Source organism: Syngnathus acus, chromosome 6 (assembly GCF_901709675.1).
Source record: "Syngnathus acus chromosome 6, fSynAcu1.2, whole genome shotgun sequence".
Lineage (NCBI taxonomy): Eukaryota > Metazoa > Chordata > Actinopteri > Syngnathiformes > Syngnathidae > Syngnathus > Syngnathus acus.
Window position 1 is genome coordinate 15130872 of NC_051092.1, and position 17420 is coordinate 15148291.

Consider the following 17420-nt stretch of genomic DNA (forward strand, 5'->3'; position numbering starts at 1 on the left):
CTCCGGCTGTACCTTCCGCACCTTCGTTTTGCGATGCTTCAGTCGCTGGGGTACTTCTCACTGGTTCAAATTGGTAGCCTTGTACCCCAAGAAAGAAATCATACTCTTCTTCATTTTCGTCAGAAGGTGAAGAATCATCTGAGGGGGATTCGTCAGACGACATCGCTTCCACTTCTGTATCCGCCATTATGCTTACATGGGCTAAGTAACTCGGCAACGCTCGGCCTCCTATAATCTACGTCACAGTCACTTCGACAATTTCCGGGATGAACTTCAACGATCACATACAAACCGTTGATTTTTCATCGATTACTCCTCAATTCGCAATTTTATTCAAAAATTCACAACAGTTTCCAAAAATACAAGTCCATCTTTATCAAATACATTTTGGGACCCCATAGTATCTTTACATGCCCTTTAACGGGCCTCAGGTCCTGCGAAATGAACTCGACAATTGCATTTGTGGTTTTGTGGGATAGAGAGCTGATCATTAATCTGGCAAGTGCCAGTTTGATACATGAATCACTCTTTGGAGATCTTCACACTATCAATCAGGGACCACTCAAATTGCAGTTTTGTTTCAGCCGTCAACACTAATCATGGCAAAATGAACGTTTGTCTTGTTTTATCACAACTTTAGTAGAGTTTCATATGTTGGTCAATGTGAGCTTCAAACACATCCCTGCTGCTTTAATGTCACACCCCAAGTCTAGATTAAAACTTTGAATTGATGCGAAAACAGCGGTTTAGACTCCGCAGCTTGTGAAATTTTGTGGAAGAACCGCATACTGCATACTACTGGTGTGCAGGAGGCCTTATGATGCAGCCTCATTTCTATGAATTAATTTTGTCTCACTTCCTCAGAGAGGCCCCTGGTGGCTCTGCTGCAGACGCAGCCATCGGCGCCGGTTACATGTCACGCCACGGGATTCTACCCCAACATAGTGGACATGTTCTGGATGCGCGACGGTGAACAGCTTCACGACCATGTGAAGCACGACCAGCTGCTCCCCAACCACGACGGAACTTTCCAGCTCAGCGTTTTCCTGAATGTGAGTGCTGTGCCACCTGAAGACTGGCACCGCTATGCGTGCATCTTCAGGCTCGAAGGACTTCCCGATAAGATCATCACCACACTGGACGCCGCCAAAATCGAAACAAACTACGGTAAGAGGAAATTACCAAACACAGACAACCGATGAGCCTTGACGTTTGCAAGACAAGGGCTTTTTGCCATCATTTTTGATCCAAGGCAAAGGGCATTGCTTGATAAAAAGTCAGCAGAACTTGTAGATTCATCTGCTTAATTATTACTCTACAAACGCAGTATCAATCATAATATTGTGTTTGGACTAATGAGGGCACGTGACATGTTACTTCAGAGACATTTTGACTTGAGTTCCCTCTGTAATAGAGCTAAAAACTCAACACTTTAAGTTGGTTCATTTTGCATAAATCAGGCCAAGAAGACACTGGCCAAGACACATTTGATGAGCAAATTTACACTACATTGTTAAAAAACAAACAAATAAAAAATAAAAGGTAGTTGACTCCTAACCGGATTCGGTTGAAGTTGGGAAATTATGTCAAATGTAAATAAAAACTAGGGATGCACCGAAATAAAAATTCTTGGCCGAAACCGAAAACCAAAAATGAGGAAACCAAGGCCGAAAACCGAAACACCGAAAGAAATGATTATGTCAGTTATTAGAACCACAGCATATATGGCTACATGTGTACTAACCTCACTAAAATCAAGGCATTGCAATAAACCAGTTACAAAAGTATGAAAATATTTATTTAGCACTGACATTACAACAATGCACAATATAAATTAAAATTCAAAAATAAAATAAAAATAAAATGTTTAACTTGACCCCACTCATGTGTACATTAAATAATAATTTACAGGCTTATAACTGACTGGCCTGCTGAAAGACTGTAAAATTAAATATGTTCTCTTATAAAAACACAAAATGCATAAGTCAAGTGCCTTTTAAATTTTGTTCTGTGTGTACAACATAAAAGTGTATCAAAACAATGGTTACCATAGCCTTTATCAACAACAAATCCACCAAGAATTGTGGATGCACAAACTGGAAAACAAATATTTTAACACTAGACACACGCCCATTCTACTTCTTGAGGTAAAGTGGCAGGTTTTTCTTGATGAAGAGTAGCTTTTCTGCTTTGTCACAGTGAAGTCTGTTCCTCTTCTCATCAAGAACATGAGCTGCAGCACTGAACAGTCTCTCACTGTCAGTGCTTGTGCACGGCGCAGACAAGTACTTGCGTGCTATCTTTGCCAGGTCAGGAAAGCGGCCATGGTTATTTCTCCAGTAGGCAAGAGGGTCATCACTTCTGGAGATGGGGACTTCAGACAGATAACCATCTAATTGTTGAGCGGTTGAGCTTGTTGGCTGCCTGACATTTGAGAAAGATAAAGGGCCAGTGCATAAACATTTTAATCAAATAAAATAAAAACTCTATAGCAGAAAAATGAAATAATCAGTTACATATAGTCAGTCAGAACAGAATAGCCTACCTATTGTTTGGGGCACTCTCTTGCAGGATCTCATTGAACGTATCAGACAACGAAGGCGCATGCCCCTCATCTGGTGCAGAGTGACGGGTCCTTTTTTCGGCGCTCTGCTCTCCTCCTGCGCTGTGCGCTGGCCCGTCTCCAAGCGGGTTGTCCCCATCCATCGCGGCCTGGATCATTTCTCGTGCGCGCTGTTTTATTCCCACATCCAAGTAATGATCCTTATAACGCGGATCAAGTACAGTCGCGATGAAGTGCAGAGGATCATCATTGCTCTCAGTGAAACGTCTCTTGACAGACTCTAAGAGTGTACTTTTGATTGTTTTCACCCCGTGGTCCGTCTCAACTTCTTTACTTAGAAGACGCTTTAGTGCCGCAATTAACGGTATTACGTCTGCAACAGATGCATCAGAGGAGCTGATCTCTTTCGTTAGCTGCTCAAAGGGGGCAAGGACAGAGAGAATGTTCTCTATTAAGACCCACTGGTGTGAAGTGAATGTCGCGGGGAGCTCATGATCTGCGCTGTAAGCAGCCAAGACTCGCTTTTGTGCAAAGAGGCTTTCCAGCATGTAAAAAGTGCTATTCCAGCGTGTACTCACGTCTTGTTGGAACCGTTTTATTTGTGTTCCAAGCTGATCTTGCATAGACTGTAAGCGGGAATAGGCCAGCTGAGAATGTTTAAAGTGGCCAACTATTCTTCTGCCTATAGCCAATATGTCTTTTACGCTGCGCTGAGACAACACTCCCTCGTTCACAGCCAGATGTAGTGTGTGGGCCATGCACCGTATTCCTTTCAGCTGGCTGTCTTCTATCGCTTTTGTCATATTTCTTGCATTGTCACTCACTATGGCATGCACTTTAGATCGGTCGATATGCCAGGTGTCGCACATATTGGTAAATGCATCAGAAATTGCTGCTGCTGTGTGTGAGCCTCTAAACTCTTGTGAATGGAGCAGAATCTTTTGCAGCTTGAAATCTTTGTCGATCCACTGCGCGGTTAGGCTGAGCATACTGGTGAGGCTGACGTCGGAGCTCCATATGTCGGTCGTGAAACTGATCGCTGTAATATCTGATGCTAGAAGCTCATGGACATGAGTTGCAACGATATTAAACAGCTCAGGTAAACACACGTCTGAGAAATGTCGTCTGCTTGGCATAGCATAACGGGGCTCAATGTGATCTATCAGCCTACGAAATCCCACATCTTCTACGATAGAGAACGGCTGATCATCTAAGGCAATGAATTCCATAATTTTGTGTGTTATGCCCTTTGCCTTGGCAGAATCACTGGAGAACTTTCTTGCCTTTTCAAAAACGTCCGCCACAGACGGAGTGGGCGTGCTCGGTGTCAGTTTCCTTTTCTGTGTCGCCTTCTTCTCATATTCAGAATGGCGATCGGGATGTTTGGATTTCAGGTGATGAATTAAACCCGACGTGGAGAAACCTTTTGCAGATGCACCCCCTCTTGAAATTTCAGCATTGCATGTTTTGCAAATCGCTATCCGTGGGTCTTTCTCTGAGATAGTGAAATCAGTCCACACCGCAGACATGCTGGCTCTTATCCCGTTTTCCCGCGTGCTGGCTGCGCTGTTTGCTCACGTCATCACAAGTTTCGGCCGTGTTGTTTCGGTGATTTAGGTCTTTCGGCCAAAAAACGAAAATGCACTTTTGGGTCATTTTCGGCCGAAAAACGTTCGGTGGCCGAATTTTCGGTGCATCCCTAATAAAAACAAAATACAACGATTTGAAGATCCTTCGAAACCCATATTCAATTGAATACACTACAAAGACAACATATTTAATGTTCAAACTGATAAATGTAATTGTTTTTTGCCAATTAATAGTTAACTTAGAATTTCATGGCTGCAACACGTCCAGTAGAAGTTGGGAAAGGTGGCAAAAAATACTGAGAAAGCTGAGAAAAGCTTATCAAACACCCATTTGGAACATTCCACATGTGATCAGGATAATTGGGAACAGGTGGGTACCATGATTGAGTATAAAAGGAGCCTCCCCAAACATGCTCAGTCATTCACAAGCAAGGATGGGGCGAGGTTCACCACTTTGCGTGAGAAAATAGGTAAACAGTTTAAGAACAACATTTCTCAAAGCAAAATTGCAAGGAATTTAGGGATTTCAACATCTACGGTCCATAATATCAAAAGGTTCAGAGAATCTGGTGAAATCACTGCACGTAAGCGCCACGGCCGGAAACCAAGACTGAATGACCGTGACCTTCGATCCCTCAGACGGCACTGCTTTAAAAACCGACATGAGTGTAAGGATATCACCAAATGGGCTCAGGAAAACTTCAGAAAACCACTGTCAGTAAATACAGTTCGTCACTACGTCAGTAAGTGCGGGTTAAAACTCTACCATGCAAAGCAAAAGCCGTATATGAATAACATCCAGAAATGCTGCCGGGTTCTCTGGGCCCAAGCTCATGTAAAATGGACTGATGCACAATGGAAAAGTGTTTTGTGGTCTGATGAGTCCACTTTTCAAATTGTTTTTGGAAACATTGGACGTGGTGTCCTCCGGACCAAAGAGGAAGCGGACCAGCCAGACTGTTATCAACGCAAAGTTCAAAAGTCGGCATCTGTGATGGTATGGGGGTGCATTAGTTCCCATCGCATGGGTAATTTTAAATAGGCTATACGTGTGTTTGTTGTGGTCTCTGAGGCTATCCAATTAAATCATCAGGTATTAAACTGATGCTACTCGCAACCAATTAAGCTTGCCAAAGCCTTGGTGTTAGTCAATCAGAAGTAAATCAGAGTGGGTCAGAATTGACAGAGATGACGGAGCTCTACAAACATGCATAAATCTCAGCGACGACCATAATAAACTTAATGTTCAGGGAACACTAGCAGCACACAACTAATAATAAATCAAATGGGACCACTTACAGGGGGGGGGTAAAGTTGGCAATGCGATACGAGCTACACCTAAAACTCCGGAGAAGACATGACCCGGAAAAAAAATACTGAAAAGGGTGACTCAACAAGATGTTATCCACAATAGCCCAGTGCCCGCTGGTGGTCAGAAGAAACCTCAACAGTAGACGCAGCACCTCTATTTCCTTCGTTAAGAGCCAAATCCACTGCCTTTAACTTAAGAGTGGTATCATATGCATTTATTTTGTCCCCTATAATGAAGGTTTGTGTATAAAAGCTTCCTTTCTCTAGAAATGTCCATCTTGATCTTGTTCTGTCTCTTGTTCGTGTGCGCCAGGAATGCCTCGTTCTGTCTCTTGTTCGTGTCAATTGTGCGGCACTATTTGCCTGGCGGATGGACATGATGAACACACCACTCTTCTCCCCAGTGACCGTGAGTCTGGTCACATGTCCCTCCGCCCAGCAAAGCGGTGCCGCACAACAGCGGTCCACAACCTTTTTGCTAACGAGACATCACAAAAATCACGAAAAATCCATAGATACGCCGCAACGGACTAAAAGCCACAGTGTTCAAAGCTTGTGCAAAAAGTAGCGGCTTATAGTCCAGAAAAAACGGTAGGTCTATTGGGCTAAGGGCATGTACCGTAATCTTCGGACTATAAGTCGCGTTTTTTTTCATAGTTTGGGTGGGGGGGCGACTTATACTCAGGAGCGACTTATATATGTTTTTTTTCACAAATATTTACTTGATCATTAACACATCACTTACTTACAAGTATAGTTGACCACTTCACATGTTATTTTTAGTATAGTTGATCACTTCACATGCTTTGATATCTTTATCTTGAACATATTCAAAACATGAAAAATAGAGAGAAAAAACACTTTAAAGCGCCATATCCTCTGGACATGTCCTCTGTCACCAGGATGACATAAAGGACGAGAAATTTGATCGATGGATTTAATGATTTGGAGTGACACAAATGGTTTGATCATATTGTTGTTTATGTGAGTTATTTAAAATATAGTTTATATATCGTTGTATGGGCCTGTGGAATAATTTGAACTGCGGCGTGGCACACGGCATTGTTGACAAAGGACGATCGATGGATTTAATGAATTGGAGTGACACATTATTTATGTAATAGTTTTTTTAAATAACTGAATGTTACGTCAGGCCCGTTCTCAGCTCCTCGTTTGTGTTTGTCACTGTTAAGGATCGGACAGTACAGCCAAGTGCGTAGCGACAGAGACTTTATTGCGGGCGGGGGTAAGAAGGGAACAGCTGGCGCTGGCGCTGAAGCGGCGATCTGGCTGGGGGAAACAAGCTATTCTGCGGGATCTTCGAATCTTCAAGTGAGTCAGTTTCTCAGGGACAGGAGAGCGAAGCAACATCACGGGACAGACTGACACTCGGGTCTGCGCTGGCGGCGTTGATATAGCGCTGTCCATGAGCCTGTGGCGGCGATTCCACTGATAGGGGAGGGCGTGGTCCTGTCACAGGTGGCGCCAGTACGTGACAGTCACGTTAGCATACCGTATCGTTTAACCTGTTGTTGCTCGTTCATGTCTGTTCTTGGTGTTGGATTTTGTCGAATAAATTGCCCCCCCAAAATGCGACTTATACTCCGGAGCGACTTATATATGTTTTTTTTCACATTTTTGGGCATTTTATGGCTGGTGCGATTTATACTCCGGAGCGACTTATAGTCCGAAAATTACGGTACACAGTCTACACTCCTTTTTACATGAAAACATTTGAGAATAACTGTGTGACAAAAAAGAAACTGCTGTCAATGTGTTTCATAGTACTTAAATGAACCGGGGAACACAATTTGGCCTGAAAAAGCTTTCAGGCAAAATAATTTTTTCCTTTAATCCATGTGTTTGAGGTTTATAGCACTGATGTCCTCAGACAACTACCGTTTTTTTTTTCCATGTATAATGCGCAAAATTTAACTAATTTATTGTCCTAAAATCTGGGGTGCGCATTATACATGGATACAATGTTTTTTTAGTTTTTTTTTATCCGGATATCCTACGGAGGCCGCCATTACATATGCGCTTTCTTCTCTGCTGTTCACTTCAAACACGCTCCATACGAACACAATGCTCTCGTATCAGACGCTTGCTCGATCACCTGCTCGTTTGCTGTCACAATGTACCCTACACAAATCCGAAATATTTCTTCGCTATTGAGTTTGCTAGCGCATGCGCAGTGATACTGACCGGCAGAATAACATCCGGTTGTTCCCAAAGATGATCATTTTTCTGAAATAATTTTACGTTTACGGACTTAAGTAGGAGTCAAAATTTGGGTGCGTATTATACATGGGTACAGGCTTTTTTCCAGCATCAACATGCCATTTTTAGGGTGCGTATTATACATGGGGGCGCATTATACATGGAAAACAACGGTACTTACTTTGTTTTCACCATTGTGACAAAGCCAGCTCAGTGGCCTAGTGGTAGAGTGTCCACCCTGAGACTAAAAGGTTGTGAGTTGAAACCCCGGCCGGGTCATACCAAAGACTATAAAAATGGGACCCATTTCCTCCCTGCTTGGCTCTCAGCATGAAGGGATGGAATTGGGCGGTTTGATCACCAAATGATTCCTGGGCACGGCACCGCTGCTGCTTACTGCTCCCCTCTCCCCCCGGGGATGGATCAAAATTACATGGGGATGGGTTAAATGAAGAGGACAAATTTCACCACACCCAGATTTGTGTGTGACTATCATTGGGACTTTAACTTTAAGAGAATAACAGTTGGCTTTTTAAAACATGGAAGTCATCATTCCGTGGTTAATTCATGTCACATGGGCACAGACAATTTAGAATAAGATATTCTTATGTGTGATTTACCAAAGGAGAGTCACTATGTGTTCTCATACTGATTTACAGGAAAGGGTGCCAATACCATTGACACAACACATTTTGAGTTTTCAATTCTTTTTGTGTGTGCAAAGTGTGAATGACACTGCAAAGTAAACAGTTGAATAATATTTTGATTGAATTACTCTCTGCCTTGACTTTAGTGAGGTTAGTACACGATAATCCTCCTAATAATTATAACATAATTATTCTAATTATCGCCCAGGGTGATCATTAGAGAAGGTTTATGTCCAACAGGAGGGTGGGCGATTAATAGAGAACACTTTATGTCCGATCGCCAAGGGGCACTGAAATGGGCGATAGTATGTATATTTTCCTCATGTAGTATGCAATATCTGCATCTCACTGGTCAAGTCAAGTCAAGTCAAGTTTATTTGTATAGCCCTAAATCACAAGCAGTCTCAAAGGGCTTCACATAGACAAAAATTGACAATTATTCTCAAAGCAGCCCCTGATCTTAAGCTCCCAAAAGGGCAAGGAAAAACTCAAAAACCCCTGCCCGGGGAAAATGAGAAACCTTGAGAAGGGACCACAGATGGAAGGATCCCCCTTTCAGGATCACCAGGTTGTAATGGATGCAGAGAGGGCACAAATAATACATAATATGAAAATCAAAAAAGTGGATGTCCAAGTCAGAGCGAACGGCTGCCGGAGGAGCCCTCTACTATCCTGGCAGTGGAGGTTGAGCTGCAGTTCCCCCAACCTGAATTGGCCCACGAGAATCCAGATAGCCGCTGTCAGCTTGGGTGCCACCTAACCACCTCCCCGGCCGGGGAGGGGGGGGGGAGAGAAAACAAAACAAACTCCGGCCGAATCGGCCACTACAAGTTAGTTAAAGGCCATGTCATAGAAATGTGTCTTTAAACGTGTCTTAAATGTTTCTACTGAGGTAGCAGTCCTAATATCCATTGGGAGGGCATTCCAAAGCTCTGGAGCCCGGATAGAAAATGCTCTAGACCCTGCAGACACTTTCTTGGCCCTCGGTGTCGCTAAAAGGGTAGCGTTTTGCGAACGAAGGTTACGAGACGGAACATAAGGAACAACTAGGTCGACGAGATACGAAGGCGCTAAGCCATGCAGTGATTTATAGGTTAATAGAAGAACCTTGAAGTCACATCTTAAATGGACCGGGAGCCAATGTAAATTGGCTAATATTGGGGTAATGTGATCAAATTTTCTTGTCCGTGAGAGCAGCCTTGCAGCAGCATTTTGTACTAACTGTAGACTTTTGATGTGGGACTTAGGAAGACCAGAGAATAGTACATTACAGTAGTCCAGGCGCAATGTGACGAACGCATGTATAATAGTTTCCGCATCACCGGTCGAGAGGATCGGACGAATCTTTGCAATATTACGAAGGTGAAAGAACGCAATTCTGGTTATATTCTTAATGTGCTTTTGAAAGGAGAGAGTTTGGTCAAACATTACCCCGAGATTAGTTACAGTATCGCTCTGAGTGATAGTACGGTTATCTATAGTTATAGCGGTTTCCTTGAACAAGTGTTGAAAACGAGTTGGACCAATTATCAACATCTCAGTTTTATCTGGGTTAAGACGAAGGAAGTTGAGAGACATCCATTGCTTGATCTCCGCAAGGCATGCCTCAAGATTACAACAATCCCGCGGATCTGTCATCGATAACGGCATATATAATTGGGTGTCATCCGCGTAGCATTGAAAACTAATATTATATTTACGTATTATGTCCCCAAGCGGAATCATATAAATATTAAATAAAATTGGTCCGAGAACCGATCCCTGTGGGACACCACACGTAACATTATAGAGCTCAGAGGACGCATTGCCATGGACCACTCGGTGCGTCCTATTTGATAGATAGGAATGGAACCAGCCGAGTGCTGACCCTGAAATACCAACACAACTTTTAAGACGCCATAATAAAATATCAAAGTCTACAGTGTCGAAGGCAGCACTAAGATCGAGTAGTAACAGTACAGATGAAGTGTTTGAATCCATAGCTATGAGGAGATCGTTAGTCACTTTAGCAAGTGCTGTCTCAGTGGAATGATTAGCTCTAAAACCAGACTGAAAAGAGTCATATCGATTATTGGCGACCATGTAATCAATAAGCTGCTGTGCTACTACTTTTTCAAGAAGTTTTGCTATGAATGGGAGGTTTGAAACTGGCCTATAATTACTGAGACAGTCCGGGTCAAGATTTGGTCGCTTAAGTAACGGTTTAATGATAGCGGTTTTAAAGGCTGTTGGCACTATCCCAGAGGAGACAGACAGCTTGATTATATTTAAGACAGACGGTCCTAAAATTTGAAATAATTCTTTAAGTAATTTGGCTGGAAGAGGGTCGAGCAAACATGTTGTTTGTTTAGCCGCACTAACCGTTTGTGTAAGCCTTTCAAGGGACACGCTATTAAAAGTTGAGAGGGTTGTTGCATGATCATCAGCGTTGGTAAACGGCGGGCTCGACCGAGCGATTGGAATGGTATTCTTGATCTCGGTGTTCTTAACACTAGAACAGCGGCTGTTTTGATCTACCTCTCAAAGTCAAAGTCTGCTTTATTGTCAATTCCTTCACGTCAAGACACACAAAGAGATCGAAATTACGTTCCTACTATCCCACGGTGACAAGACATAGTACACAATTTACATACAAGTAAACAACACAAAAAGTAAAAACAAGAAGGCACAAACAATGAATAAATGAGTGATGAATAAATAATAAATAAACAAATAACAATAAATAAGAGGAGCAAAAATGGAGCAAGTGTGCATACAGCAGACAGTCAGAATATAGCGCAAAAGTACAGGATGCTACGCAGAAGGGGGGGAGAGAGTTCAGGATCCTAACAGCCTGGCGTATGAAGCTGTTAGTGAGTCTGGTGGTGCGGGAACGCAGGCTCCTGTACCTCTTCCCAGAGGGCAGAAGATCAAACAAAGAGTGAGCGGGGTGACTCACATCACTCACAATCGTGGTCGCCTTGCGGGTGAGATGGGAGGTGTAGATGTCCTTCAGGGAGGGGAGTGAAGCACCAATAATCTTACCAGCCATGTTCACTATGCGTTGCAGGGCCTTCAAGTTGTATTCAGTGCAGCTACCACCCCAAACAGCGATACAACTGGAGAGGACGCTCTCAATGGTGCCACGGTAGAATGTAGTCATGACGGCCGGAGGAGCACTTGCTCGCCTGGGTTTCCGCAGGAAGTACAGGCGGTGCTGCGCTTTCTTCGCCAGTGATGCGGTGTTGGTGGACCAGGAGAGGTCCTCACTGATGTGCACCCCCAGGAACCTGGTGCTGCTCACTCTCTCCACCACAGCACCGTCGAAGGTCAGCGGCAGGTGCTGGGTGTGACCCTTCCGGAAGTCAACAACAATCTTCTTGGTCTTGTTGTCAGCAGGAGGTTGTTGTCCCTGCACCACGTGGTCAAAAGGTCAACCTCCAACCTGTATTGAGTCTCGTCGCCCTTGGTGATGAGACCCACCAGAGTCATGTCGTCAGCAAATTTCACCATGCGGTTGTTGCTGTAGGTTGAAGCGCAGTCATGCGTCGGCAGGGTGAAGAGCAGCGGACTGAGCATGCAGCCTTGGGGGGCCCCCGTGCTCAGCGTGATGCTGGCAGAGATTTTGTCGCCAACACGTACCACTGAGGCCTCTGACAGAGGAAGTCCAGTAGCCAGTTGCAGAGGTAGGTACTGAGGCCCAGCTTGTCGAGTTTGCAGATGAGTCGTTGTGGCACAATGGTGTTGAAGGCAGAACTGAAGTCCACAAACAGCAATCTCACATACAAGTCCCTTCTCTCCAGGTGGGTGAGGGCTGAGTGGAGGGCAGAGCAGATGGCATCCTCAGAGGACCGTTTGGCTCCGTATGCAAACTGGAAGTGGTCTATGGTCGGGGGGAGAATGGATCTGATGTGCTCCATGACAAGCCGCTCAAAGCACTTCATGATGATGGGCGTCAGTGCCACGGGGCGGTAGTCATTGAAGCAGGACGGAGCAGGTTTCTTCGGCACAGGTATGATGGTGGCAGCCTTGAAACACGAAGGGACGATGGCCTGCTGCAGGGAAATGTTAAATATGTCCGTGAAGACACCCGTCAGCTCCCCAGCGCAGTCCTTCAGCGCTCGACCTGGGATGTTGTCAGAGCCCGCCGCCTTACGGGTGTTGATAGCGGCAAGCGCCCTCCTCACGCTATCGGCAGAGAGGCACAGGGGCTGCTCGTGTGGAGGGGGAGGGGTCTTCAGCGGGCAAGTGCTGTTCTGAGCGTCGAAGCGAGCAAAGAAGCGGTTAAGATCGTTGAGCAGACGGATGTCGCCCTCACAGCTCTGCGGCGCGGGCTTGTAGTCCGTGATGGTCTGAATGCCCTGCCAAAGGCTCCGTGTGTCCCTGCTGTCCTTGAAGTGGGCGGTAATCTTGCAAGACAACGCCCTTTTCGCCTCCTTGATGCCCCGGGACAGGTCGGCCCTCGCTGTCCTCAAGCCAGCCTCATCCCCCGCTCTGAAAGCTTTGTCCCTGGCCCTCAGCAGCCTGAGGACAGCCCCTGTCAGCCATGGCTTCCAGTTAGCCCGAGTGACGACGTATTTCGAGTGGGTCACATCATCAATGCACTTCGCGATGTAAGAGGAAACAAAGTCAGTATACTCCTCTGTCCGTCCGATCGTTGCAAGTGGCCGCCTGCTTAAACATTTCCCAGTCAGTAGAGCCAAAGCAGTCTCGAAGCGCATCAGAGGCACCCTCAGGCCACACTCTAACCCGCTTGCGAACCGGCCTGGATGCTTTCACCATTTGTCTGTATGCGGGCAAAAGCATAACAGTGATATGGTCAGAAAGTCCAAGATGGGGGAGGGGGGCGGCTTTGAAAGCTCCTTTATGTTAAGAGTAGACCAGGTCCAGGAAGCTGTCGCCACGTGTTGGAAAATTAACATTCTGGTGAAGCCTCGGAAAAACAGACTTCAGGTTAGCATGATTAAAATCCCCAACGAAGATGGTGAAACTGTCAGGGTGCGCCGTCTGTTGTTCACTGACAGCCCGGTACAGTTCACTAAGAGCCGCGATCCTGTCGCCTTCGATGTTGGAAGGCGAGATGTATACCGCTACTAGCAGAATCGCAGTAAATTCCCTTGGCAGGTAAAAAGGATGGCACTTAATGATCACAAACTCCGCCAGTAGCGAGCAGTGCTTGCATGCCACTACAGAGTCCCGGCACCTTTCGTCACGGATGTAGACGCATATTCCACCTCCTCGCGATTTTCCCCCTTTTACAATGGCCCCCGATAGCACGCTAGCCGCTCCAGATGTACAGCAGAGTCCGGAATGTTGACAGTCAACCAAGTCTCAGTGAACACGAGCACACAGCAGTTACGCACTGTCCATTTCGTAGAGCTTTCCTTGTACTCCATACTTTTTCTTCCACTGTATTGCATACAATTAAGAAATCTACTCGCCATGAACTTCTCATCAAGAGCTAGAGATTTACCGTTTTTATTTCCCATCTTAACTTGGTATTTTAGGTTTATACAATTTTTTTTTTCACTATTTTTTCTTTCTTTGAGGATCCTCAATGCAGGTTTAAATTGACCTTTCCACAAATTCTCTTTGTAGCCAATTTATCCTACCAGTCATACTAAACCACACAAACTCCAGGGCGTTTTATTTTTAGGCCTATCCAGGATGGGTGTAAAACCCTCCCAAACAGCTTGGAAAGAAAACGGACAAAAAAAAGAATCTACGCCCTTCTTCAATTAGGAAAAAGAAGCTCTGTTTTTTCTTAGCCCGTTCCTTCCATTGGGACTAGAATCCCAGCTGTTTCTTGGCTTGGAAAAACCAAAGCCGTATTTCTCATAGCTCAGACAAACCAAAGCCGTATGTCTCGTAGCTCGGACAAACCAAAGCCGTATATCTTGTGCAACTTTAACTTTTTACGCGTTTCACAACAACACTATCACACAACTTTAGGGCTTTAACTTACTTGTCCCCTGGTTCCTTGCACTGCCGGACCTCGTCAATCCACCTCTGTCAGACGAAGGCAGACCTAAGATGCTGGCCCAGCGAAGAATTCTCTTCCCAGGACTTTGTTTTCCAGGTCCTCCTAATGGACGCTGGCTTGTCGACAATGCAGCACGTCCTCCTCCGTCAGCCAGATGGCGGGTATGAGAGAATCCGGGTCATGGCACCAAAATGTTAGCGTGGTGCTCACTCTAACTAACCAGCTCAGTGGCCTAGTGGTAGAGTGTCCGCCCTGAGACTGGAAGGTTGTGGGTTCAAACCCCGGCCGGGTCATACCAAAGAATATAAAAATGGGACCCATTGCCTCCCTGCTTGGCACTCAGCAGTAAGGGTTGGAATTGGGGGGTTAGATCACCAAATGATTCCCGAGCGCGGCGCCGCTGCTGCTCACTGCTCCCCTCTCCCTCAGGGGATGGATCAAAATCACACGGGGATGGGTCAAATGCAGAGGACAAATTTCACCACACCCAGATGTGTGTGTGACGATCATTGGGACTTTAACTTTAACTTATTTTTGCAAGAACCACACGGGAGACAGTATGCCCTTTTTAAGCACTTGCAAATGGAGAGTCATTCGTCGCTGTGCGTACAGCGATGATCGAATGAGGTCTGACTCAGGCCTCTTGCAAGAGCATTTTTATTGAGAGAAACAGGGTGGGGGTGAGAGTGGACACGATGGGGTTGAAGCCCCTGACCTCTGGTCAAAGCATAGCAGGGGGTGTTTTACGACGTTGTGTAAACAGAACAACTTTGATTGCTTCCTCTGCATCTGGTCAATCAGCTCAAAATATCTTAGCACTTTGTTCTACTACTTTTGTTAAGACAGGACAAGCTAGGTTAATTATTACAGGTTACATTCCAACATAAGCATAGGATCAAACTAATCTATCAACCCTAACAATAATTAATGGTTTAAAGTGCTTATGTGTGCATTTCCCCATATCTTCACACAGTAAGTCAAATATGGTAAGACAAGACAACCATACAGAGTATACAACATTCTCTGCTCCAGAATATGTTTTGCTACATTAGTTCTAACGTATCTTATATGAGGTTTCCAACAGAATTTATTGTCTAATATTACTCTTAAAAATGTGATCTCATAAACTTGTTCAATATTGACATTATCTATTGTTACTTGAACCTGTGTATCTATTTTACGGTTTTGTCTACATTGATGATGATGATGATGATAGAACTTTATTCATCACACAGCGGGAATATTCACTCGTCACAGCAGCACATATGAGTGCAAGAATAATACAAGTGCAAGAATAAAACAAGTGCCATAATTTCAAAAAAGGGTAAAAAACAGACAAGGACAAATACAAGTACCGCTAGTAGAGACGAAACACATTAATTTAACAGGTGCCACGCATGTTGTAAAGTCTGACAGCAGAGGGAACGAAGGACCTGCGGAACCGTTCTTTCCTACACCGAGGGTGCAAAAGTCTGCCGCTAACGGAGCTGCTCAGGGACCGCACAATCTCATGGAGGGGGTGAGAGAGCTGGTGGAGGTTGGAGACCTGGAACCTGCTGGATTTTCCAGCACCGCCGTAACCCTTTTAGGCATTGAGTTCGAGGTCTCCAACATCCACCAGCTCCGTGATGTCATCATGGAAGAGTCGAAGAGGATTCCAGCGGCGACCTGTGAAGCTCTGGTAAACTCCATGCCTAAAAGGGTTACGGCGGTGCTGGAAAAAAATGGTGGCCACACAAAATATTGACATTTGGGTCAAAGTTTGACATTTTCAGTTGGGGTGTACTCACTTTCGTTGCCAGCATTTTACACATTCATTGTTGTATTTTGAGTTACTTTGAAGTAACAATACATTTACTTTGCTATCCAAGCTCTACAGTGACGACTTAACATTGTCTCAAAGTGTCATTTCTTCAGTGTTGTCCCATGACAAGATATAATTAGAACATTGCAGAAATGAGAGGGGTGTACTCACTTTTGTGAGATACTGTAAGTCAACGCTCAACTTCTGACGTCAAACAACACGACGGCACACATTACATAATTAACTGCGCGTAACGGTTCCGCTATACTACAAACCGGATTCGGTTGAAGTTGGGAAATTGTGTAAAATGTAAATAAAAACAAAATACAATGATTTGAAAATCCTTTTCAACCTATATTCAATTGAATACACTACAAAGACAACATATCTAATGCTCAAACTCATAAAGTTTATTTTATTTTTCAAATAATAATCAACTTAGAATTTCATGGCTGCAACACGTGCAGTAGAAGTTGGGAAAGGGCGTGTTTACCATTTCGTTACATCACCTTTCCTTTTAATAACACTTAAACGTTTTGGAAGAGAGGAGACTAATTTTCTTAGCTTCTCATGTGGAATTCTTTCCCATTCTTGCTTGATGAACCGCTTCAGTTGTTCAACAGTCCGGGGTCTTCCCTGTCGTATTTTACACTTCATAATGCGCCACACATTTTCAATGGGAGACAGGTCTGAACTGCAAGCGGGCCAGGGGAGAACCTGGACTCTTTTACTTCGAACCCACGCTGTTGTAACACGTGCAGAATGTGGCTTGGCATTATCTTGCTGAAATAATGAAAAAGACGTCGCTTGGATGGCAGCATATGTTGCTCCAAAATGTGTATGTACTTTTCAGCATTTATGTTGCCTTCACAGAAATGTAAGTCACCCATGCCATGGGAACTAATGCACCCCCGTACCATCACAGATGCTGGCTTTTGAACTTTGCGTTGATAACAGTCCGGATGGTCCGCTTCCTCTTTGGTCCGGAGGACACGACCTCCGGTGTTTCCAAAAACAATTTGAAAAGTGGACTCATCATACCACAAAACACTTTTCCATTGTGCATCAGTCCATTTTACATGAGCTCAGGCCCAGAGAACCCGGCGGCGTTTCCGGATGTTGTTCATAAACGGCTTTTGCTTTGCATGGTAGAGTTTTAACCCGCACTTACTGATGTAGTGACGAACTGTATTTACTGACAGTGGTCTTCTGAAGTTTTCCTGAGCCCATTTGGTGATATGCTTTCCACACTCATGTCGGTTTTTAAAGCAGTGCCGTCTGAGGCAGTGATTTCACCAGATTCTCTGAACCTTTTGATGATATT

The 17420-nt window shown here is 44.7% G+C and overlaps 2 protein-coding genes across 2 annotated transcripts in view; one reads left to right on the forward strand and one right to left on the reverse strand.

Moving 5' to 3' along the window:
- Nucleotides 1-17420, forward strand: part of LOC119124082 (major histocompatibility complex class I-related gene protein-like) — a 34302-nt gene that overhangs the window by 2103 nt on the left and 14779 nt on the right. The window contains exon 3 of the mRNA XM_037253744.1: nucleotides 865-1167. Coding sequence (XP_037109639.1) covers nucleotides 865-1167 — 303 coding nt within the window. The remainder of the gene's footprint in view (nucleotides 1-864; nucleotides 1168-17420) is intronic.
- LOC119124029 (zinc finger BED domain-containing protein 4-like) lies at nucleotides 1984-3912 on the reverse strand. Its single transcript, XM_037253620.1, has 2 exons — nucleotides 2546-3912; nucleotides 1984-2424 (listed from the first exon to the last, which is right to left on the reverse strand). Exons 1-2 carry the CDS (start codon nucleotides 3790-3792, stop codon nucleotides 2136-2138), a joined length of 1536 nt encoding a protein of 511 aa, XP_037109515.1. The 5' UTR covers nucleotides 3793-3912; the 3' UTR covers nucleotides 1984-2135.

Excerpts from the sequence above, each read along its gene's own strand:
- LOC119124029 (XM_037253620.1), bottom strand. The coding sequence starts at position 3,792 with ATGGAATTCATTGCCTTAGATGATCAGCCGTTCTCTATCGTAGAAGAT. Across the intron at positions 2,425-2,545 it reads GAGAGTGCCCCAAACAATAG|GCAGCCAACAAGCTCAACCG; the intron begins GTAGGCTATTCT and ends CTCAAATGTCAG.